This window comes from Magallana gigas, chromosome 5, assembly GCF_963853765.1.
Source record: "Magallana gigas chromosome 5, xbMagGiga1.1, whole genome shotgun sequence".
Lineage (NCBI taxonomy): Eukaryota > Metazoa > Mollusca > Bivalvia > Ostreida > Ostreidae > Magallana > Magallana gigas.
This window is the reverse complement of record NC_088857.1, coordinates 4,413,787-4,439,999: the sequence shown is the minus strand read 5'-3', so window position 1 is coordinate 4,439,999 and position 26,213 is coordinate 4,413,787. Positions and strand designations below refer to the sequence as shown.

The 26,213-nt window shown below is 34.1% G+C and overlaps 1 protein-coding gene across 1 annotated transcript; it reads left to right on the top strand.

Annotated features, from left to right (window-relative positions):
- The first annotated feature begins 12,481 nt into the window (after positions 1-12,481).
- On the top strand, positions 12,482-16,791 carry LOC117690183 (uncharacterized). Its single transcript, XM_034473612.2, has 3 exons — positions 12,482-12,734; positions 13,167-13,280; positions 13,482-16,791. The coding sequence occupies exons 1-3, from the start codon at positions 12,579-12,581 to the stop codon at positions 13,872-13,874; spliced, it is 663 nt and encodes a 220-aa protein (XP_034329503.1). The 5' UTR covers positions 12,482-12,578; the 3' UTR covers positions 13,875-16,791.
- Positions 16,792-26,213: the final 9,422 nt, after the last annotated feature.

The window sequence follows — 26,213 nt, the reverse complement described above, 5'->3', positions numbered from 1 at the left end:
ATCAATAAATCTGGTATTTGTTTTTAAAAATTATTTAAAACAATATATATTTAACATATAAATTGTGATTAATTTAGCAAATCATTTACTTAATTGATAATTTCAATCCACCATTTTTGCATTAATTTAGCAAATCATTTACTTAATGGATAATTTCAATCCACCATTTTGCATTTTTTTTTTTACAGCAGACAATGTTTGTTTACGTTTTAAAACGGCGCAGTAATACACAGTGTAAGACAGAAAAATCTCACACTGCTGTCTCACACCGGACAAACCGATCTCACACCGGTGATCGCTATGGATTTGATACCACCAAAAATTAATGCAATATTTATTTTGTATCATTGTTTTATACATTTAAAATGAATATAGTTAGAAATTGCGCTTTTGCAAACTTGTATTATGATATAATTGAATGGATTTAATTGGGTAAACCTGGAGTGTTACATCTAATTCTTGATGCTCTTCAGACACAAGGAGCCAATGAATATATGATGTGTGCAGACGCCAAGAAGGTAACAGCAGGTGTCGATATAGTCGGAGGGGATGTTGACATGTTTGGGTATGAAGACGGTACTTTTTTGAGTGGGAGAAACAGGTCATTAGAAGAAGAAACTTTGAGAATCAAAGAAATAAAAAGTTCATTTACATCTTATCTTTGTTCTCTGCCTCTAGAAAATTTGCCAAATAAGGTAAAAATTTGGTTGATTCTATTAAATCTATTTGTAAACGCATCAAGGATGGACGGGAGTTGCAATATAAGCAAGAGTTTGGTCTTCAAAAATTCAAAACAATGAGTGGTGAAAAATGGAGAGATTCAAAATACGTCTACGTAATCAGCAGTTTACAAGCTTCCCTCTTTCAACTGAAAGAATTCACTGCAAATTTTCATTTTGTGATTAACGAGATGGGCAAACTGGTTTCGGCTATGCATCCATCATGCATGTCTTTGTATCCAAAAATTAATAAAATTGACCTCTCATTTCAAACAAACATTCTTAGTCTACTACTGAAAACAGTTATATACGTCAAAAGCAAGGACATAGCTTTTGAAAAGATTCGCACTTCAACTGACAAAAGGGTTTGGCTACCCCCAAAGACATCAATAAAAAAAGGCGCAGAAAATCAAGAGTCAAGTACGCATGCCTTAGAAAGAATTGATACAGACTGGCTACCAGATAACATTGTTTCATCACTCCAGGAACATGACGATTGCGATATACAATATGTTTTGGAAACTGTTGATAATGAAACCATGGCAAACAGTAATCATTCAAGGAATACTCATACGAACTTCGAAAGCATAGCTTTCACAGAAGCAATCGAGCCACACCTTGACGAAATAGACACCTTTGCAATCATTGCAAAAGAACAGTCGCATGAAAATGTTCTGACAAGAAATACTTTTTTGATGTAAATGGTTTCATTTCGAACACAGTTCTCCAATTTCCTAAGTCTGATGAAAAAACTAGAAAACATTGGAGCAATTTACTTATAAAGGATGTAGAATAGAAATTGAAGTCTAAAACGTCTTTTGCCTGTCTATCGCATAACGAATTTAATGTGATTTGCAGAGGACTGAAATCGGTGTTGCCAACGACCCTTCCTGATATGAAAGTTTCTTGGAAATTTTTGGAGCTTTTATACGATTTAATGACATTAGTCAAGAACAATATCAACGTAAACCCAAACTAAAAAATGTCAAATCTCTAAAACAGCTCGTAATTCAAATTATGCAGTCAAAAAAATACCCTAAGTCTGCTTTATCTGCAGCATATGCTTCTTATTGTTTTCCTCCCATGTTTGACCAATGGCAAAAGGAGTCTACAATCGGCACAGATGTAAAAGTAGAAGAGTTTGAAAATGATATTCCGTTCTGGTTTTCTTATCCAGAGCGTAATGGAAATTCTGTGCAAGAATCTAGACTGCTCACACAACTTTAAAACACATCTTAGAGTTCTTACATGCACATCTGGATTTGGCAACGTAACAAGTGAAGGCTGGAAAGCATGCGCCAGATCCAACGCAACTGCCTTAAAATAAATCTTTGTTACTTATTTGAAGATGGCATTTAATTTCCTGCAATTCAACTGTACGTGAATCAAGCCGAGATGAGCTATGTGGTCCATGGACCTCTTTATATACATTTTATACCGCTACCAATTGATAGTAAACCTTATGACGTCGCGCACAGTGTTGGTGTTAATTTTGGTAACGTAAAAAAGGTCATTTTCTTTCATAACGTCATGATATGTTTCATTAAGCACAACATACAAATAAATTTTAAACTGAATAACTTTAAATTATTTATTTTTTCACATTTAATAGATTTTGTAAATCGATATTGTTATTGAAAGATGTCTTTTTAAGCAATATCAATGTTTTAAAGCATACGATACGCCCACAGCTTGCAATATTATTAAATGAACTTCCTCTGAAATTCGTAATGTGTCACTGTCAAGAATAGCCCCCGATTCACAAATTACCTACAAAATTCTCCATTCCCAAATTTCTTCTATCATTCTCTGTTTCCTTCTTTATATATTAATCTTAAATCGTTGTGCAGCTGTCAAGGATCTTGTTTAATTAATTAAAATACATGTTCATCGCCACATCTATTGTTTTTCAGAAGTTTAAATGTGTTAATAACCGGTACTTGAAACATTTTTTCCTTAATCTGAAAGGGGTGGGGGGCTGTGCTAATCTTTCTTTATAAAAAAAAAAGTCGGGCCAAATTTATTGTTAAATATTAATATTTTTCGGTTTTATACTGTAAAACAGTAAAGAAACCTGCGTGAAGAGATTGTGGATTTGAAAGCTTTGATGACGTACCCTAACCAAGCTTTTCAGATGTCTGCCGGGTCATTCAAAGTTAGTTTTTACACTTAAAAGAAAAAAATTACAGGCCATTTCAGTAATTTAATTTGTATTAAATGAGTTTGGTTAGTGTTTTTTGGTGTAAAACCATAAGATTAAATTTAATTGTTTTAATCAGAATAAAGGTACAACCCCCGCTAAGAAAAGACCAAAACTCAATTATTTTTTTCTATAATATATAATAACAGATGAATCTATTTAAGTGTCCATTTTAAATAATGCTCTATTTTTTTTTTTTAAATCTATTAATGCTAATATGAGTACATAAACAAATTTCTATTCATTTAATTTCATTTTATTTCAACTCAACTCTTTATGCATGAGGACTTTGCGTCCTCATGTTAACAAACATGACTGGAATCAAACGATAATTAGGGCCCTGCAAGGATTTGCGGGTGCCCTAAAGTAATTACTCTGTCCGTCCTTCTGTCTGTCACTCTTCCATCCACAAATTTTCTGTTTTTTTCTAATAACTTTTTTCATTGTTGCCCAATCAAGTTCAAATTTGGTATGGTAGTTCAGTAAGCAGAAATACATATTTTAATGCTAAGCTTGGTTCTCTATGTCTTCTGGTTTGGAGCTGGTGTGGTGGGGTAGATTCCTTAACTATGCATAATAATAATGGGCAAAGAGAGATAACTGCTGAGAATGTTAACATTGTATACTTGGAAGGCTGAAAAAAAAAATCTTATTGTATTAAATCAGAAATGAATATGAATTTAAAGAACTTACATATATTACCAGAAAGTGTTCAGCACAGACTCCACCCAAGTGCCAACCAGTGCCCTTTCTTTGAATGATAACAATTCATGATGCTCATGTGAACCAAGGAAATGAGAGGCGGAAGAAAATGGGGAAAAATGACGGCAAAAGAAGAAGCCGGTGCGTAAGTGCTCAAGATGATAATAAGTACCTTTAATTTTAATTTAGTGATACAGATCCTTCTTTTTGCAACCACATTTTGATGCCATCAATTATAAGTATGTCTTGATATGAGCCTCAAATTAAAACTGACATCTTTTTTTCAGAAGCAACCCAGTACGAGAAGTAAAGTTTGTGGATTGGGATCGCCCAGAATAGTGTTACCATTTACAAATACATGCAATTTACATAGTTGATTGCCATAGATTTCGGTGGATTTTTCCTCTTTTCAATTATTAATTCACTATTTAAACGGGGATATTTTTTAGGCTAACACCGATAAGCAATACCCAAAATAATGAAATATCTGAAAATGAGTGTGAACAGGTGTGTGGGAGTAAAGAAGATAATTTTTTAACATTGTATGCATTAACACTTATTGCGTGGACCCTGAGGTACAAGCAGAAAATATATAAGCGATGTTAAACCGGATGCTATGGGGGAAAATTCAGCCTGCGCATGAGCTAGCCTGGTTCCTGTGCGTAATGGGTATAGTTCAGGGAACCAGGCTAGCCCAGGTTTATCTGAATCGGGATCGGGATTCCATGCCATATGCACATATAAGTTCAAAGGCGCTGTAATTGTAAAGTTGTTAAGTTGGTAAACATTACAAAAAGAGTATTCCTTTTATAGAAATGATCAGCATGTGATATAAACTGTCAGTATTATGAAATAAGGTAATGCTATGCCGAAACTACAACATGCATCAAATAGCATAATTTGCAATGTTTTGTTGTTTTCCGAATACACATGCACATGTAGCTTAACTTTACTTTTATAGAAGGCGAGGCAAGAGTACTTCCCGATTAAAATTATTTAAGCATTTCAGTATGATTGAATAATTATGTCACTGTATAAAAGTTTAAATCTCAAGAAAAATAAATGCATCAAAATATGAAATTGATATACACAAAGCCGCCACTGCATAGTTAACAAAGTAGTGCGAAGCGTAATGTGTGCGCAAATAGTAGAATTCACCGAATGTCTGATACTGTACATGCAATATTCATTAATATAGATCATAATTATTTTAGATATATGAACCCTTTAAATTCTGAGATTAAAAGTCAACTATACATATACGTAATACAACGTACATCTTTAGTGATTAAAAGCAGGGGGTTAGAGTCGGTGGAATCTGTGATAATTTTAAGGTTTTCACGTTATCGTTGGAAACACTTGCAAATGGTCCACGTATTGCAATTCTTTTTTAAAGGACAGCAACTTGTACATCCATTTTGGTCCTGCCCTGAATCAAACCTATACTCCAGGGGACATGAAATTTAAAATTTTAGTAGAGGACTTACTGGTAAACATAAATGTTTTGCCTCGGACTAGAATGTCTCGACGTCATTAGATGTATAGCGTCACGTGATTGCCTTATAAACTTCTTTACACGGCAAGTGTAAAAAATTTTACGGCAACATGGAGAACGTTACGTTATTTGAGCTGATTTTTTACACAAACGTTTAACTATACCTTTAATTTTTAAGACCCAAAATATTTAGAGTGAGCCCCCTTTGCCCGTGACGTAATTATTATGATCCTACAAATAGCATCGATGTTTGCACAAACGACTGACGAGGAAGGTAAAACATTATTGAATTAAGCTATGATTTTTTGTTTTTTGCTTATTTATATATCAAACTGTAGGTCCTCGACAAAACAAAAACCTTATTAGGTTTACCGACACCGCAAATTTCTGTAAACAGTCAGTAACAAACCTAATAAGTAATGTTATGAAGGTACATTTTTCAACATTATAATGCATTTACAGTATAACCCCCTCCCCCCACCCCGGTCCTGAACCCCTGACCCAGGGGCCATGGATTTCACAATTTTTGTAGAAGAGTTAGTGGACACCATAACCATAAATTCAGTTTTTTTGTCCACAGGTGTGGGAGTAGAGAAGAAGATTTTTCTAAGATTAAATACATTTTAACTATATGGCCATATTGGCCCCACTCTAGAGCCAGAACCCGTGACGCAGGGATCATGAAATTCACCATTTTGGTAGAGGCTTCATTGCATCATAATCATGCAATTATATTTTGGAGTAGAGAAGATTTTTCTAAGATTCAATACATTTTTACTATATGGCCATATTGTCCCCACCCTAGAGCCTGAACCCCTGACACAGGGCTCATTAATTTCCTTATTTTGGTAGAAGGCTTCATGGACATCATAATCATGCATTTAGTTTTTAACAAATATACATGGGAGTAGAGAAGAGCATTTACAAAGATTCAATGCATTTTTACTAAATGGCCATATTGGCCCCGCCTCAGACCCAGGGGTCATGGATTTCACAATTTTGGTAGAGGCTTCTTTGCATTATAATCATGCAATTAGTTTTTAACAAATATATATTGGAGTAGAGAAGAAGATTTTTCTAAGATTAAATACATTTTTACTATATGGCCATATTGGCCCCACCCTAGAGCCTGAATCCCTGACACAGGGCTCATGAATTTCTTAATTTTGGTAGAAGGCTTCATAATCATGCATTTAGTTTTTAACAAATATACATGGGAGTAGAGAAGAGGATTTACAAAGTACTAAATGGCCATATTGGCCCCACCTCAGACCCAGGGGTCATGAATTTCACAAGTTTGGTAGAGGGCTTCATGGACATCATAAACATGCAACCAGTTTTTTCCTAATGTGTTGGAATAGAGAAGATTTTTGAAAATTTGGCTTATTTTTTTTTTGCATATTTGGCCCTACCTGTTGGACCCTTGGTGTGGTAGAGCCATAAACTTTACAATCTAAATTCCTCTTACCATAGAGATGCCTCACATAAAAAATGCTAACAACTGGACTTGTAGTTTTTAAGAAGTTAACAATGTAAAATTGTTAACGCACGACGACGGAAAAAAACCGGATAGCAATAAGTCACCTAAGTTTATTCGGGTTACCAAATAAAATATAAACACAGAATGTATAGTTGAATCACCGCATATTGTAAGTTCAAGAAAATGTTAAAATGTGTGAAATTAAACTTTTCGCCTAAAAAGAAAAAAAACTCTAGAGTTCCACTTTGTGCTTACGAAACTTTAACTCAAAAGTTAGTTGAGGCTGTTAACAACTTAAATGTACATTGTCAAATGCTTTACTACTCTCCGAACAGAGCAAAAGTGAACTTTGCCACGCAAACAAATAATATCAAAAGTGGAAATACAGTTTGACTCAAAGGATGGATAAGGATTTGACAAGTTTATTTGAAAGAGGCGATAATATTATCAAAACCGATTTGGTTTGACTTTTCCTATAGCGTCACGATCATGTCTGTCAGCTACGTCATGCATAAATTATACACGCCGCCGGTGTGAAAACTATATGATTGGTTAACTCCTATTTTTAGGCCGAGTTATCAGTATACGCTTATGCAATGCCAGAGCTGAATGATTTCTCAGAACAGTTTATTTCCCCCCAATTTTATTCATTCAAAATCGACTGTCCCGTATGTTTAAATTCTATGCTAAACAAACACACTCTCTCTCTCTCTCTCTGTGTGGGTAAACGGGCGTTAAACCTTAGCCTCAAGCTACGGTCCAGAGTACGGCGTTATAAAAAATATAATATTTAAAAGTTGCATGTGCTAAGCGTTCATTTCATGTAAATACCGTAAATGTATAATGCACATGTATTACCTACTAACTTGCCAGTCAAAGTGATAGGTATGAATTCCTCGATTTCTACACCTTTCGATCGGCAATCGACAGCCAATAAAAGTATTGAACGATGGTGTGAAAGAACGAGACGGAAGTGGAGAGTGCAAGGAGGTTTGTACACGTGCGTCTTCATTAGGCAAGTGTCCGATTCGTTTCTCTTCTGTTGCCCTATCACTTTCGGTGTAAATATATATACTAAAATATCCACAAACCATTTACTGCAGATTTCTTTATTTTACCTGTCTCTGAACCCCCCAATCACCGTCTCCATACATGAACACTGGTTTGTTTACATACATAAAAAATACAGTTCTTGATCCGCTTTCCGAGTACGGTTAAAGGTTGTTTAATAGGAGAAAGTTTGGGGCGGGTAAAGCTACAATTATTAACAGTAGTAAACTAAATGAAGAATTATTTAAATGGATTATTTGCACAAAATGTGGTATGGTATGATGTAAATATTTTTAAAAAATAGTGTTATTTTTATACGCGGCAATTTATTGCCGTAAAGTTTTTTGTACATGTAAGTATTGTATGCACTGTCGCTTTATATTTTCTAACCCAAAATTTATACACAGAGCTACAGCTATATATGTTATGTACAGTATGTATTATTTTATCACAAGTGTATACACTTTCGAAAAATAGCCCAATTTCGACAGTCACGAGTACCCATGTGAATTTTTCATTCTCTGATATGTTGTTGTTCTGTCCGTGCATAATTTAGTCTTAGTTAACCAGCAGCCAATCAGCGATAAGCTGAATCCACCAATAAAAAAAACTGTGGTTAAAGGTGCGGGTATTGTTTATGTATGACGTAGCTGAAAAAGTTGAACACGACGCGATCGGAAAAGTCAAACCAAATCGGTTTTAGTAATAGTCGTCTGACCTCAGGAGTTAAAGATACGGTTACAAGAAAGAAAGACAAACACGCAGAAAAGAATTTTGCTACGCATCCTAAATGAATTGCATCAGAAATATTTAAGTGAAATAAATTCAGGATAAATTACTTCGTCTTTTAAGAAAAAAACCAATTTTGGATTGTTCGATCATCACTTCTGCCTTTTTTGTACACATTGACAGAGGAAAGGTAAGTCAAACCATATAAATGTGTATCTGCTTACCTTATAACACTCGCTGATAAAACAAAATAGCCATGCCTGTATTATCTTGATTATAGCTTATCTGACACAGACAGACATCTAAATCTTGGGTACTTGTATTTTAAAAATAAGTCGTATTTCAGCATTGTTTACACTGCATTACGATGATTTGTCATGCGTGTAACGTCATCAATGATACATATACAAAAATCGAAGATGTATTCAGACAGAAGAGTTTCTAGTGACATTTTACGCCTTAAGTAATTATGATTTGGAACAGAGATAAAGTTAAAACTGACAGGTTTCTTGAGTAATATATGACACCATGCTGCTTATTGTGACGTCATATCTATCAAAGGAATTTTTACTCTAACGATAGACGACAGTTGCCTTATCATACCAGCGTAGGCGTTACATAATATTAGGTTTGTTACTGACTTGTTTACAGACATTTGTGGGGTCGGTGAAGTCCATAGAAGGTAAGGCGGTTTGTTACTGAAATTTGTAAGGTCGAAAAAGTCCATTGAAGGCGAGGCGGATGATCGCTACCTTCATAAGACATAACCCGCATGAATCATCAAAGAAAGCATTTTATTGTTTATATCATATTACGTCTTTCTTTAACTAATTATTAAATTGATTATGAAAAGTTTGTGTGAAATTCACTAAATTACAGTTAATGTATAAAAGTACGTTAGCTAAAAGAAGCAGCCAAATCGTCTCTTGTGAGCCTGAGTCTGGCATCGTCATGATTATTTTGTTCAGTCCGGGATTTTAGTATAGTCTGTCCCAAGATATTTTTGCCGCATATTTTCTTAAATTATTCAATATTTATAAATACCTCTTGGTTCAGACGATGTTCATTCAATAGTATGAAAAAATCCCAAGATATCCCCTTTGAAACGCATCCTCTAGCTTGTCGGGTATCAGTACACGGCTAAAAATAAAAAGTCTACGAGGTTTTTCCATTGCCAAGGAGATGAAGACGCCCGGATGATAACGTTGAAAAATTGCGCGAGGTGTCCCGAGTATTTCCGAATGGAGAAAAGATGTCAACATTCCCCATTATAAATCTCCGTAGGAAATCTGTTTTCGTTCCTGTGAATTTTTACGAGGGAAAAATGATAATGTGTGAATGAAGTTATCTTGGGAATTTTCCCTTTCATCGATTTTAATTGCACTTCAGTCACAGGTATTTGTATTTTTATTAAAAATCGTTCAAATATGCAGCATAAATATCTTGGGACAGACTATAAGGTCGATGTAGGTTCAGACCAATCGATAAACAGGGAGTGTCAATTTCAGTCTGGCTGTTTCTATAGAGCTATAAATTAGCTATTAATAAGTTTCCGTAAAAAATAGAGGAAATTATGCTTGGTAGATGTAAATATATACATGCAATCTGCTCCTGAAGGCGGAATAACACATCATCAGAAAATGGCTGACCTCTGATCGAAACGATAATTCGCTTGCTATACAACATTTTATAGACGGATACATGTAACTTATTCCTTTAGTAAATACGTAAATAAAATAAGTAAACGAGTGAATAAAGTGTCGGGCTTGTGAACCGTGAAGCCCGAATTCGAATCCCGCAGGGACTTTAATTGTTACTTACTGAATTAATTTTGTTTAGATAATCGTTTTTTATCCCGAAACTGCAATTGCTTTGCTTAATTGACATATGTACAGTTTATTTATCATTACATCTTTCATAACCAAATAATAAACTGTTAATTTTAGTGACCTTTTCCAGGCATGTTATTCCACCTAAAACATAAATTGGGAGAGCTAAGGGGTCAATTCACCTGTAATTTGGACGGTTACGGTTCGGATTTTTTTGTTGTACACGAGGTGGAAAAACTTCAATATGAGTTGAAAGCGGTTTCGTGAGAACATTTTCATAAACCAACGGCTTAACTGGCTGTCATGACTCCTATTCCAATATTCAGGTATTGTTGGCTTCCTCACAATACCCATGTTCAAAATCACAGCGAGAAATCCTTTCATTTCATTTATCGTCAGAGGAACCCATTTTCTTGCTCTCGAAAATCGAGAGAGAAAACTGTTTCTAATGTGAGTCCGAGCGTACCTTAAATCAAAGTAGATTATGATATTCAAAGTCATGTTGTGTGAAATAAATTCGCATTTGTTTTAGGAACATATGCATGTAGATGTGAAAGTGTGGCATGTTCTTGTAGATATAATAAAAGGAATTTCAAGCATGATGTTTCCATATTGTATACATGATTTTTATTCAAAAAAGCATATTTTAAAAGCATTCAATATTTTTTCAACGAGCAAAGCACGTGTTCAAATAAAGGCTTGTAAACTGCCATTGATAAAAACTAGAAATCCCTCATATTATATCTAGTTATGTATTTCTAAGAACTTCAACGCAATTCTGACAAGGGTGTTAGTAGCTAAAAAAAGTGTCACAGTATTCATTATTCAATTAACTTTATATATTATTTTCTCCCGTCTTGTTACTAGGGTAATTTCTGTTAAATTTTAGCGAAATGTAATTATTTAAAGAAAAAAACCCTAAACAAACATTCACTTCATGTTATATCAATATAGTATCTATATATATTCATAATGCAGTATAACAATATTCACAACAACTATGGAATACACTACCTATTAGTTTGTCGCAAAACTTCTCTGATGAGGTTTAGGTTGAAAAACAACAGGAAGTACTGCAGAGGAGATGCATTTCGCGGTGGCATATTCTTAGGCCTCGGATTACCGGAAAACGGTTTATTTTGCAATGGTTCAGGTGGCATTACACGGAACCAAACGCCAGCCATCTTGCACAGCGTATAGCAGAACGCACGTGTTATTATGACGTCATTTACGTAAAATGACGTTATAATAAATCGCCGTGTACTTAGCAGTCATTTTTTTTATTGCTTACAGTTATGGAGGTGAAATGTTGAATTTATTCATTATTGTAATATTTACAAGAAATATATGGAATTAAAAAAATTAATTTTAAATCAGAACGGTTATTCAGACGTATTTTTCATATACTTTCGCCTTTCGGACAGAATAACAATCTTCTGGTGATTGATTTTCAAGAGTGAGAAACAAATATATGCGGAACAAAATTATGGACAGATAAAATATAAATCCCGATACATGTACAATATTACATGAAATCTTTACAAAATGTGCCTTTCCGCGCAATGTCTTGCAGCAAAAAAATACAACTTGCCAACAAATAACGACTCGCATATATGGCACATATGTGGTTTAGATTGTAGCATCAATTTTATTTACTTTTAAAAAATAATATATTACGTCATATATTATTCAGTCAATATGTCGACAAATTATAAAATACTATTTCATTATTCAGTCTCACATACATGCTTTTTATAATTATTGACATAGAATGGATAAATCATATGGAAAAAGTGTCAAGTTCAAATCGGCCCCGAGCCACTCTACGCAACTGTGATCGGCCCAAAATCGGCCCCATGGCACAGAAGTGGTTAAATCTCTAATTTTTTACCTTCCTCGTCAGTCGTCTGTGCAAACCTGGATGCCATTGTATGATCATAATATTACGTCACGGGCAAAGAGGGACCTCTCTTTATATTATGGGGTTTAAAAATTAAAGGTATGTTTGAACGTTTGTATAAAAATTCAGCTCAAATAACATTACGTCCGCCATGGTGCCGTATAAAATTTTGACGCTTGCCGTGCAAAGAAATTTATAAGGCAATTACCGGACGCGATTCACCCAAAGACGTCGAGACATTCTAGTCCGAAGCAAAACAAATTTTGTGCAGACGGTTATATTTCATCGTCACCGGAGTAAACTCATGTGACCTATTGATATCTGTTTTAGTCCGTCGTCGTCAATCTGTGCGTCGACCATTAACAGTTTTGCATTTCATATGGAGAAATAAGTCCGATTTTTTCTCATTAATATTCATTAACCACACTACGTAAATCCTGACGTCACAATGCATATAGTTCAAAGGGCGCCAAAATGCAAACGCGAGGACGTAATATTGACTTTAAAAAGTTGTCGGAGGGTCAAACAGAAGAGGAGAATAAAAGGAAACTTAGGAAAGCATCCAAGTGTTATGTGTATGAAAACAAATTTAATGTAGAGAGGCTCATATGTAAACGAAAAGATGGATTGGTAAGTAAGAATTTATTATCATATTTATTGAATTCAATATGGGGAATATGTTTAAGCACCAATGGGTACAGTAATGGCGACGTGCTGCAGTTCGCTCAAATATTATGATATATTGGTGTGATGTAACAGAATAACTAATTTTTAGTATAATTTATTTAAGATTAGCAACATTTTTTGTGAAATGACTTAATAGAAAGTCAGAGCAGTGATTATTACGTTGTGTTTATCTTGTATACAAATATGAGAGGCCCACGACAGGGTGCTCAATTAATAGTGTTATTATTGGAATGAAAAAAATATCATAAAACAAAATTTTGTTTAGTGTCAAAGTAAGTAAAAGTATCCAAATTATTTATTTTTTTATTTATTTATTTATCTATTTGTTTATCTATTAATCATGAATATAAATTCATTTTTCCATATTTTTTCTAGATTCAGAAATACCTAGTAAAGTGGGAGTCGTATTCGGAGTACGAATGTACCTGGGAGCCTTGGTTCCATTTGCCCAAAATAATTTTAGACGATTTCAGTACGCCAAAAATTGAGGTAAGCATATAACTATCGAGCCATTTACTGATCAGTTAGAATGATATTTTTAAAATCAAAAGAAAAGTAAAAATGAACCGGTATGTACCAGATGTTTTGGCAAAATTTAATCGAGATCCGCATTTACAAACTTGAGTTAAATACAGATGTAATTTCAAAACCGTATTAATAAAATATTTTTAATGTAATGTTTTTTGGCAGATAGATCCAGACACTTTGCAGGAAATATCCGACGAGTTCCGCACCGCAGTGCAGGCCAGACTTTCACAAAGGGTTGGGTCCCACTTCTACATTTCCTCAACGTTTGATTCCTTCCGCCGTTTGTTCCATAACAGAGGAACGGAGGTCCAAAAGGGGAGAAAACTTCTACAGAGAGACGATTTTAGTGGATTATTGCTTCCAGAGGACTGGGACATTTTTGTATACACGAAACTGGGAGAGGGACGAGCTGTTTCGTTTCCAATCAAAGTAACGCCGACTCTAAGGTGGAGTAAAAAATGCTATAGAGTAGTGTCTGGGTCCTTGGTTGAAGCCCCACGAAGGCCACTGGAGTCATGGAAAGTTGAAATTAGTACTGCCAGATACCATGTTTAATAATGACGTTTTCTTGGCAATATTGAATTAGGCCTATTGTTCTTGCACGCATGTATGATTGTGTTCATATCATATTAGAATTTTAAATGTTGTACCACCATTAGTGTACATTTTCTTTTTACTTTTTACGTTGTTAGCTTAAGTCATTCAAATCATTAATTTTAGAAATGGAAAACCTCAAGTATGGGACTACCATTGCTACTTCGTCAGTCTGTTCTGATAAGTCGCGATGTTCAAACAATCTTAAATTGGACAAGAATCGATATTGTTACTCACTCGACCTAACCCGCAAATTTCTTCTTTTCATGAACGATACAGTTGAAAAAATCAAAAGTGTCGAGCACATTGAAATAGTAAATGCAAACTTACCAAGAGGCATTTTGCCTATTAAAGAGAATGCAAACCGCGTGTCGGACAGACTAAGAAAGCATGTTTCAGACACATTTACTCAATTTAAAAGAACACGGTCAGGTACAAAACGCAAACTATTTTTTGAAAAAACGGTACACATGCACCTCTATGAAAGCGAAGTGTACACTGGTGAAGAATTAAATGAAAGGGAAAATGAAATTTACCACAGAACAATTGCATCCCTTTATAATGAATTGAAAACAGTTCAGGAAAGATTAAACAAGCAGGTTCTAACAGAAGTGCAATTGAATGATGATCTTCAATATTTTAAAGAAACAAATGCAAAACTCAACGCGTATATCAAAGAACATATTCTACCTTTTGTAAATAAAGGGAAACCACTCGATCAGTGTAAACGGTCACAAAAGATGAATAAGGTCTCAATTCTTAAATCAAGAGTCGAAAAAGCACTTTGGTTTGCCAAATCTTTTGGTGTTAAAATAGAATCTGTAAGGTTTAGTGACATGGCCGGTAAATCCTACGAATTAGGAAAGGGGCTTAACAAGCCTGTTCATTATGAAGATATGGAAGAGTCTGATAAGGATAAAATAAAATCCATCCTTTACATTTTAGATTCTTTTGGCATCTCTGATGATGCTTACCATGAGTTATCAGTTGCAAACGATTCCATGGTTAGATCGTATCTAATAAAAGAATGCAGGGACAGTTTAAATGAAATGTGTACAATTTCTCAGACTCCAGGTGACTCTCCTGGAGCACAGGTTTGTCTCAAAGAAAGCCTAGATAAATTGTTATGCGAAACTATCCCAGTTTCTGAATCGGATGAATCAAATCCTCCGAAAGCCCAAGTAAAATTTGCTGCGGATGGGGCAAAAGTATCACGGTTATCAACATTTTTAGTCTTATCCGTTGCGGTTTTGAACGCCGGTGAAGAGGTCATGTCTGCTAGTGGACAACACACTCTCGCTATTGTAAGCGCTGACGAGTCTTACATTTCAATCAAAGACTCTTTCAACAACATATTTGATGATATAAACGATATCATTAAAACAAAACGGAATGACAAAATAATTTACACAACAAGTAGTGGTAGACAATTTGACTTGGAACTGTTTTTAGGGGGTGATATGAAATTTTTGTTGTTGGCTCTCGGCTTAAATGCTGCTAATTCCAAATATGCGTGTCTCTATTGCAAAATTGCAAAAGAGGATCGTTATGATATGACGAAAGATGAGATGTATTATTGGGGACAATCGATGGTTAGAAGTATCGTTGACATGAAAAAACTGTCCACTAGAAAGTTTAACTATGGCTGTGTTAGACTCCCTCTTCTTGATATACCAATAGACCATGTCATAGTAGACGAGTTACATCTTTTGATGCGCATCGGCGATGTTCTCATAAGAAATTTGATTGAAAATTCGGTGAATCAAGATCAAAAAAGCAGTATTTCGACAAAGTCAAAGGCAAGTTTAAAACGAACGGAGTTAGTAAACTGTATACAAAATTGTGGCGTTAATTTTTGTATATGGGAAACAAAGGTTAAGGATGGGAGGGGAGACTTCTTGAAAAATTTAGAATGGACAAGTTTAACAGGTTCAGACTTCAAAAAATTGTTGAAGTTTCGCCCAGAACAGCTGGCAAACAGTACAATTTTAGACACTAGCAACAAGACCAAAGTTATTGAGTTATGGGTAGCTTTCGGCAAATTGTACTCAACTCTAAGTGAGTGGAACCCTCCTCTAGACAAAATCGATTTTTTTTTCGAGGAAAGTAAGAAATGGATAAACGAATTTTTGGACCTTGGTCGAAGTTTAGAAGGGTACGACTCAAAATGCATAACTCCTTACATGCATATACTAGTGTATCATGTCCCACAATTAATGAAAATGTATGGTGGGATAAAACAATTCACAGGACAAGGTGTCGAAAAAACCAATGATGATATTAAGCTGATTTATCATCGAAAAACAAATAAACATGCGGCTACATCCGAGGCTCTGCGTGTAAGGTATCGAAAATACTTAAATCGAAAATGTTCTCGTATAAAGCGGAAATACAACAAAAAAAATCAAGTGTATTGGGTTGGAGGAGGAAAACGACACGTTTTTCTGAGATATAAAGCAAAATTAAAACATTAAACGTTTAAAAATTTAACCGGCCTCGTCTGTTGCGACTGAAGTGTATGCATTGTATACTATACTAGTATACATGGTGTCTCTACGTAAAGGTACATACATGTATATATGTACAGTACGTGTACATACGAACATGTACATATTGATGCAGTTTATATAAATATTGACAATTATACTGAATTGCACAGTTCTGACTTTGACTTTGGATTGAAATAGAACAACATGACATCATTGACATGATGAGTTCATTTTATCATTTATTTATTCTTAAATTAATATAAATTTATAATATGTATTATTTATAGTTTTTAAATTGTTATCGTAAAACGCATATATATTATATGAATCAAGTTACAAGATAATAATGAGTTTTATGTTCATATGTTTATATTTGTTAAGAACTGAAATAAAAAGAATTGCAAACCTGAAAAAAATCTATTTGTTGTCTGATAATTTACTAGCACGACAAAAAGCAACATACTTATCATGGAATGTGCGTTACGGGCGGTTGGGGTACGAAGTATATTTATATATAACTGAATATATCCAAGTTGACATCCCGTGGTTTGGAACAGATCATTTTAAAACTGAGGCTGATTCACTTAAATAACGTAAGAATAATCTTAATACCTCTCCCTCTCTCTCTCTCTCTCTCTCTCTCTCTCTCTCTCTCTCCATAGGCTAGTTAAAACACCCTTTGTGTGCCCCTGAAATGTCGCTTAAATCAAATATACATTAAAAGAGGTTTTCTGGTTTGTGCCCCTTTGGCGCCCCTTTTCCTACAAGCAGCACCCCCAAAAAAGACAATTTTTAAAACTAATTGGCACATTCATTTTAGTTAGAAAGAAATTAAAACGTACATTTATTTAAAGAATGGAATATCAAATACTAGAGAGCACCATGGCAACTCGTTTATATCAATTAAAAAAATCGAAATTCTGTGTCAAAATTGGCAATAATCGACTTAATTCACTATTTTACTATGAAAATGGTTCATTTCTCGCTTCAAATTTTCATATTCAAACGGCACAATAAAAAATAAACCAATTTTTAATCGAATAGCGTCATTTCTTTTCTACCGGTGTGTAGGTGAAATTCATACCATGGCAAAATGTTCCGGCGTAAGCGTTTCCGAGTTATTTGAGAAATTTTAAATGTTCATTATACATTACTTTGAAATAGTTACAACCTCAATTTCAAGATGGCGGCCGTATGCAAATTAGACAAATCGGACTTATTTCTCCATATGTTTCACTTCTTTTGAAAATTACATGACGTATTGTTACCATTTTTTATGTGGAGCATCTCTATGGTTAGAGAAATCTTAATTTTGAAAGGCATGGCTCTATCACCCCCGAGGCGCCACAAGCTGGGCCAAATATGCAAAAAAAAACAACAACATAATCTTCAAAAATCTTCTTATCAACTCCCGCCCATTTGAGGTGAACAGTGACTGCATGGTTATGATGTCCATGAAACCCGCAATCAAAAGGCTCCTGGGTCAGGGGTTCAGGCTCTAGGGTCGGCCCATTTGGCCGTTAAGTAAAAAGGTATTAAATTTTTATAAATCTTCTTTTCTACTCCCATAAATATTCGTTAATAACTAAAAGTATTGTTATATTATTTATGAAGTCTTCCACCTAAATTGTGACCCTTGGGACAGGGGTTTAGGCCATGTGCCAGTTGAGCCATATTGTGAAGATGTATTAAATCTTAGAAAATCTTCTTCAATCCCACACATGTTGGAAAAAAAACTGAATGCATGGTTATGATGTCCACGAACCCCTCTTCCTAAATTGTGAAATTCATGGCCCCTGGGTCAGGGGTTTAGGCCTTTGGGTAGGGGCAATATGGACATATAGTAATAATGCATATAATTTTTAAAATCTTTTTTACTCTCACACATCTTTAAGAAAAATTATCTTTATAATTATGCAGGAGACTTCTACTGAAATTGTTAATGTAATGTCCCCTATGGAAGTATGAGTTTTGTTTTTAGGACAGGGCCAAAATGGGCGAATAGTGTTTATGCATAAAAAATTATTAAAAATTATGTTCTCTATTTCCACACATCTGTACCAAATAGTCATAAAGTGTTAATGCATTTAAAGGGGCATGGTCAACAATTATGTTTTCGATTTTGATGTTTACAATGCTTCAGCAAGGCATTTTCATTAGGCAACAGAAATTTGATTGTCATTTGTTGAGTTATAAGCGAGTTACAGAGCTTACTATTCTTGGCTATGTAAACAAAGGTTTTGTTTACATTTTGAATGTTGAAGTGAAAATTCCAGCTTTAGACCTCAAATGAATGTGTTAATCATTAGTTACTGTTTACTTATGCTTAAAATAAATAAAACAATAGACAAATCAGCTTGAAAAAGATTTTTTAATTGTATATTGAACCTAGTATGTAAACAAAAACAGGGCACGAGCCTTGTTTACATGAGGAAGAATTGTGAGCCCTGCATCTTGCTTAAAACTCATCGACTGCCACCCAAATTTCATTTGATCATAAGAAAATGCATTTCTAAAGCATTGTAAATAATAAAAACAGAAAAATAAAGTTTGACCAAAATCGTGACCATGCCCCTCTAATGTTTTAAAAAATCGTTTTCTTTACTGACTACATATAAAGAAAGAAAATAAAAAAGTTTATCAAAGTTTTTAATTTCATGTCGCTAATATAGGGATTTGAAAAAACACGGGTATAGGGTAAGGGTCCTTAATGCATTAAGCTGTCATCTTTAACAATATTTGAGGTGATGTAAAGCAAGGGTTCTGGCTGTTATGGAGAGTATATATTTGTCTTAATTATTTTATCCGGCTCAGGAATTTCAATGAAAGAAATTAATCAAATTCACATATTTTGTAAAGAGAAAGAATGTAGTTAAGACATTGTGAAAGCATTCGGAAAGAGTTGGGGGGGGGGGGAGGGGTGAGGGTAACAGTTAATGGAGTTACCTTTCATATTTAGCTTGTTCATATTTAGTAATTAATCATGGAGTATAATGTAATTAAGAAGTTGTATGGTCAAAAGAGCTATGCAAGGGTTTTTTTTTATATTTAAAACAAACACAGTTTTTGAACTAATAGTTAAACAAATAGACTTATTAATAGTAAATTAATGATTAGCTAAACAAAATCACTGATAAGCAGTTCTTGTAAAATGATTTTGATATAAATGCCAGATGGTGATGAATAATTAATGAAGGTTGAGTATCAAGAGCTGGAACAGTGTAAGTAAATAACCTATAATGGGGATGGGGAATGGGAGGTTATTTTAAAAAACATGTACACTAGCTACCTTGTTTAGTTAATCTTTGAAACCATAGGAATCATACAATTATCGAAACATTAAACCTATTTTGAAAGTTTACAAATATTGGAATTTTTTTTTTTATCATAGTCTTGCACTTTTTCAATATCAGGTCTATTATGATCTTTAAGTTTTTCGCTACGAGTATAGGTTTCACAGTCCTTTTTGAAAGGGAGGTGGTCGTCATTACAATATTATAAATGTCTACCCCAGAATGAAACTTAATAAAATGCATATATCAGAGACTCCTCGACAAGTTTGTGTATACTCTTAAGTTTTTGTTTATTTGACATATCAAAAAGTGTGACGTCATGTATATTTTCCCTTAAAATTGATTAAATTTCAAGTCCATTTAGTTGAAATCAGTTTTGTTTTTAACTTCATGGGAGAGCTTAACGAGTATGGAGTTATCTTAATTGGCATCTTGACAAAAGCAAAACACAAAATTTAACAAGCCTTAGTGTACAAAACGTCTAAAAGCATTTCAGATGTTTGAAAGATATTGCAATTTTTAGAAAACTGCTTTTGATTTAGACACTGCATCTTTTTGAATTAGCAAATGGGTGACTGAAGACATTTCTTATGCCGTTTAATTTTAAGCTTGGCTAAATTTAGGAAAAGTCCCACTAGCTTACTCAAAGTTGCTGCAGAAATAACCTTCATCTGAACAAGAGGCTCTACTAATGACTTGCAGCTGTAATAAGACAGTGTAACAAGATCGTCACTATCACGGTTAAATTAAAGTTTTTCGTGAAAAAGTCTTTTGAGAACTTCCACGTCTGAAATTGCATTGTGAGCTTGTACGTTTCTCCCAAAAGTTTCTGAACAATGTTTTCTTGCCTGTAATTACCAATATCTGCTTTTAGATAAATTCTTTTGGACAACTTAAAGGTGCATGGCACGATTTTTGTTAAATTCTATTTTTCTGGTTTTATTATTCACAAAAAATTTTGAAATAAAGGGAGAACCTTGGGTTTGGCTTGTTATTTGAGGGGTATAAATTGGTAGAATATTTATTGAGGAGCTCATGTCAATTTCATTGATATATGACACTTTAATACTGGTAGCACTTTTCATCAGATATGGTATGAAAATGCGAAACTGTGGCCAAAATTTTCACTTTCGGTTTTGTGCTTGAAAAGTAGGGTAGGTTCAGAACACGAAATGTCACTCAAAAAGAAGGTGATTGACCCCCCATCAATTGGTGATTATTTGCATGGGTATACATTAAGCTACCAATCCTATGGTAGTTTATGGCAGTTGCTCGGGACTGGAGCGTGGTTCTGGACCCGTGAAAATGAGAAAAAAGGGCAATTTTTCAGAAAATTTTGAGACCGTCCCTGGCTATTCTTTATAGTGCTATATGTAAGTTGTACTTGTTTTATTCTGAAATGTTTTAAAATTCTCAAGAGTCGGGACCATGTGTCCCCTGCATGCAAACCAATTTTAGCAAATTTAAAAATCCACTGAAAAATTAAATCACATATATGAGCACTATCTGCCTCACATTTCCTCGACCAAAAATACTAACCCCTGCCACCTTTGAACACACTGTTTGTTTAGCCATGCCTTACGCTGGGATTTACTTTTGTACCGATTGGATGTCAGGATCCTATTTAATGCCGAATTGGTTTATTTTGCATATTCAGATCAGCGCGGGGGTGTACTAGTGAGTATTGGCTCACAGATATCTCTTATGACTAGCCATTGTCATCCTAGTGACTGCTAGATTCTTACATTCTCGCTGATTTGAAGATTAATGTCTTTCTTCTTTGTGGCCACACTGATATTTTCAGGACGTATTTCAGGAAAAGCGCTTTGTATGTTCTCTTTGGACTTTAATTTTACATCAGGAATTCCCTTTACTATTTATCCTCAGGTCTTGACCTGCCATCAGCCTTCTTTATCGTTTCCACAGCTATTACCGCTTTTTGAATTAAAAAACAATGGATGGCCAGTAAATTACCGGTACCCATCAGATATGGCTTAAAAAGGAGTCTTCTCGTTATCAAACATCTAACCTTATAATAAGAAATTCATAAAATTTTGTCACAGTCAAACGGATCATATTACCAAATGATTCTATCAGTTTAATCAAATTTGACCTTTTTGTTTTCGCATAAAGGTCAGGTCAAGGTCACTATCTTTTTCCTCAACGTAAAGGATGATAAAAATAAGTGTAGCTCTTTGTACATGTAGTTCTGTAGGCATTTGTTTAAGATTAATTTGAAGATTTTAATCTTCAATGAAATCATAGACTATCAGAGTGTCTATCGGCTAATACTACTACATGTATATTGGTATAAATATTTATACTAAAATTGATATTGCTTAGCCCGCATTTTCTCTAATTTTCTTAAATTTTGGAGAAATTTTGATTATTTTTTATGCTTCCAATAAAAAAAAATATCTCTGATTTTTATGTATTATGAAGACTTTAAAGATATAAAATGACAGATAAGCTAATATATTGACCATTTAATAAGAGAGAAAAACTTTTTTAGTAATTTTTTTTTTTTACAAAAATCAATGTATCGAATGGGCACTTTAAAAAGCTTATAAAAATGTAATTTGTAAGACAAATCATACTTAAAAAACATATTCTGAAACCCAAGTATCATATCGTTAGTTCACATTTGTAAAAAAAAAAAAAAATCCAACATTAATGTTATTGTTCTTAAAATGCGAAAACAGACTCATAAATCTGCAGCAATTCTGATTTGCAAAACGTGATATTTTCCTACGCCAATATTACGCCTAGTTAGTAAATTCCATATGAACAGATGGAAGGCTGTAAAAAGAAATGTTTATGAGTAGCAATAATTTTTAACATTTAAAATAAAGTAAAGTCAAAATACTACACAACATACATTATTTTAAATTGTATGTTTGACATTAAAAAAGCATGTATTCAAAAAGTATATTTCCAAAACCGAAATTAAGACTTATCTTGTCATTATTGATTGGTTATCAAATAAAAAACCATTCTTGACGCATCAGGAAGTATTATAAAAAAAAAATCTCAAAATATTAATTTTGTCTGTTTGTTGATTTATATCTCACTAATTTTCACTTCATAATCTTTTAATCAATCCAGTTATAGTAAAAATAGTATTAATATCGTTTTACAATTAAATATCTGACCCAACTGGCAATGTCTGTCCCGTCTGCAACCAGACTTCTTTACATAGTGCAGGAGGCGCCCCTCGGTCGTCCTTTGCATGTCCTCCATGCCCTTGATATGCACATGTTCTCTTTCTTTGTTCTCCTCCATTGCACACCCAATTTCTTTCGGTGATTGTAACATATTTTTAAATTAAGTACATGTTTCTCAATTACAAAATATCCTGTTCTATACAAAATTACCAAATACTCCGGACAACTTAAAAGATTTCTTATGGGCGATTTTGAGGCTACAAAAGTGATTAGACAGGTCTCCTTCACACTCAAATATATTGTTAAAGGATGTGTCCAATGAATTACACTCACAGTTAGGTAAATATTTCTTAAAATCACACATAATATAACATCTCTTCTGCTTGACAGTCGTCTGTGTAAACATTGTGATTATGTTATCTTCTCTACAGAAAAGCGCAACAGGGTATGCAATTCTAGCAATCTTTGAATTAAATTTAGAGAGGAAGATTTCTTTGGAAAACAGAGTAATATTTTTGTTTTAATTAAAAGCATAATAAGTATGGTTTCTTTTCTTTTTAATTATAAATTCGTCGTACTTCAATGAATTAAAATCGATCAAGAAAAAAAAATTGTAAACAAGATGCCTATTGGCCTTGACGGTCACCTGAGTAGCCCACACACAGACTTGTCGAGGAGTATCATATATGCATTTAATTAGGTTTCATTCTGGAGAAGTAAAATTATACATTTGTAATGAGGCCCACCTCCCTGCCTGATATCTTCCAAAAAGAACTATGAAACCTATAATTTTGGTTAAAACTTAAAGATCTGGTCTACAACATCATGAATTCAGTTTTCCTTTTAGGTGTGTGGGAGTAAGAAGATAATTTTTAACACCTATACATCCATTTAGGCCCTGCCATAAGGACAAAACTCATATTCCAGGAGACATGAAATTAAAAACTTTAGTAAAGGACTTCCTGATTAACATAATTATCAAGTCAATTTATTTTTTCATACAGATGTGTGAGAAGAGAGAAGAAAATTTTAAACATAATATGCATTAACACTTTATTGCCCCCCCCCCCTCCCCCCAATGTCCTGAACGGCCATGAATTTCACAATTTTGGTAGAGGAGATAGTGGAAATCATAATCATGTATTCAGTTTTTCGCCCACATGTGTTGGAGTAAAGAAAAAGATTTTTTAAGATTTAATACATTTTTACTTTATGGCAATATTTACCCCACCCTATAGCCCGAACCCCTGACTCAGTGGTCATGAATTTCACAATTTTGGTAGAGGAGATAGTGGACATTATAATCATGCATGTAGTTTTTAATAAATATATATGGGAGTAGACAAAAATATTTTCTCTAAGATTAAAAATTTTTTTATGGTAATAAATGGTTTATGTATGTTGCCATGTGTCTTCCTTAGTTCAATGCTATTTTTAACTTGACTGTTTACATAATATCATCATTGACGGAATTGCGCATGCGCATCAATAATCCCCGTTTGTAAACAGCACGAATTAGACTGGTAAACTTTTTACGCAAATCACCATTTGTTGTCATGTTAGGACTAGCTATTGTTATGATTGTACATACCATCGTATTTGGGTGCTAAGCAATGATGGAGGCATTTAAAGTGTGTTACAGTCGCATGTCTCACCATATTTCTTCAATTTTTCTGATGGGTTTGTTCGATGGGGCGTTAACAAACTAGCCAATATTTGCGCGACCATTGACTCAGCAAGTTTGACTATCTTGTTAAGGTGGCGAAGTAACGCACCATAACATATTTTGCATTATGTAATGTAATTGTTTTTTCTAGTCCCATTAATGTACTAGTCCAAGTATTTTTTACTTTTTTACTTAAACATATACATTTCCATGTTGTACATATTTTATTTAGCAGATGCACAATATGTTCATGCGATCTTGTATTTTTTAGTAGGACTGTTAGCCTAGTTGCACGCCTTTTGATTTAGCATACTGTGTATTTCATGCAATAGGCTATTGTGTGTATTTTATTTGTTTATTGTCATTTATATTCAATAAATGACCTATTTTATCTTTATGGAGGAGTTGTTCTATTTTTAATAATGAGGGTAGGCAGACAGACATAGATATATTTTAACTACATGTATATGGTCATTTTGGCCCCACCCTAGAGCCTGTACCCTTGGCACAAGGGTCCTGAATTTTATAATTTTGGCTGAGGGCTTCATGGACATCATAATCATACATTTAGTTTTTAACAAATATATATGGGAGTAAAAAAGAAGATTTTCTAAGATTCAATACATTGGACATATTGGCCCCACCCCATACCCTAAACCCATGACACAAGGGCCATGAATTTCACAATTTTGGTTGAGGGCTTAATGGACATCATAATCATGCATTTAGTTTTTAACAGATATATATAAGAGTAGAGAAGAAGAATACATTTTTACTATATGGCCATATTGGCCCCACCCCAGATCTAACATAAGTCCTGGATCTTCAGATACATGTATGCAGTGTTTATCCGAGTACGAGGCTCCTTCCCTCTGCAAATGCTGTGATGAGAGTGGACTGACAGTGAAATCCAGAATGAATAAACTGCTTTTTGATGTCTGTAACAAATAAAATACATGTAAAATTTGAATGAATGTGTTCGTTTGTACTGAAGGATGTCTAGAACAAATTGGATATGATTTTTCAAAAAGGGTAGATTCTACCCAGATTTCAAGTAATGATACTGAAATGACTGATATGTCAATTCAAGATGCAAAATTAAGACTTTTACATTGAGTAAATTTGTAAAAATTTGTATTCTTATGAATTGTTTATTATTTGGAAAGCTAATGAACAAATCATCCCTTATCTCTGACCCTCTGCAGTTAATATAGGGGATAAAACTTTTACCACCCCCTACATGACGTAACTGAAAATAATAGCAGGTGCCCCCATCTCATTCACAGATAAACAATAGCCCAATTTTTGGATACAGTATAACAGCTTAATCTCCCAATGTGAAACAGCATCAACAATTAATTAGTTTTAAAAATAAATTTGCATTCAGAAAAGGCTTAATTTGAACCATGCCAAAATTTCAAAAAGAACATTCCTATGGATTCAAAACCCAAAATCTCCCTCATAACAAGGAGAAAAAAATCGCCAGGAGGCTTACATACCAGCTAGATATGAAATGTGACGGATCTCGTTAACAACCCCCATCCGCTTCAGAGAGGGAGGAAATGGTCCAGCGTCTGGGAAACTACCATCTCCTGAGACTAATGGGGATGCCTGTAAAAGTGAAGTAGAAAATCATCAAGACCAGAACTTTGAGCAGTAAGTCATCTTTAGTAAGCTAAAATGAATGA

What these genes read in the sequence shown, in the direction of transcription:
- LOC117690183 (XM_034473612.2), top strand. Translation starts at nt 12,579, where the DNA reads ATGCAAACGCGAGGACGTAATATTGACTTTAAAAAGTTGTCGGAGGGT. An exon ending in GTAAACGAAAAGATGGATTG is followed by an intron (nt 12,735 to 13,166) that starts GTAAGTAAGAAT and finishes TATTTTTTCTAG; the next exon opens with ATTCAGAAATACCTAGTAAA. An exon ending in TCAGTACGCCAAAAATTGAG is followed by an intron (nt 13,281 to 13,481) that starts GTAAGCATATAA and finishes GTTTTTTGGCAG; the next exon opens with ATAGATCCAGACACTTTGCA.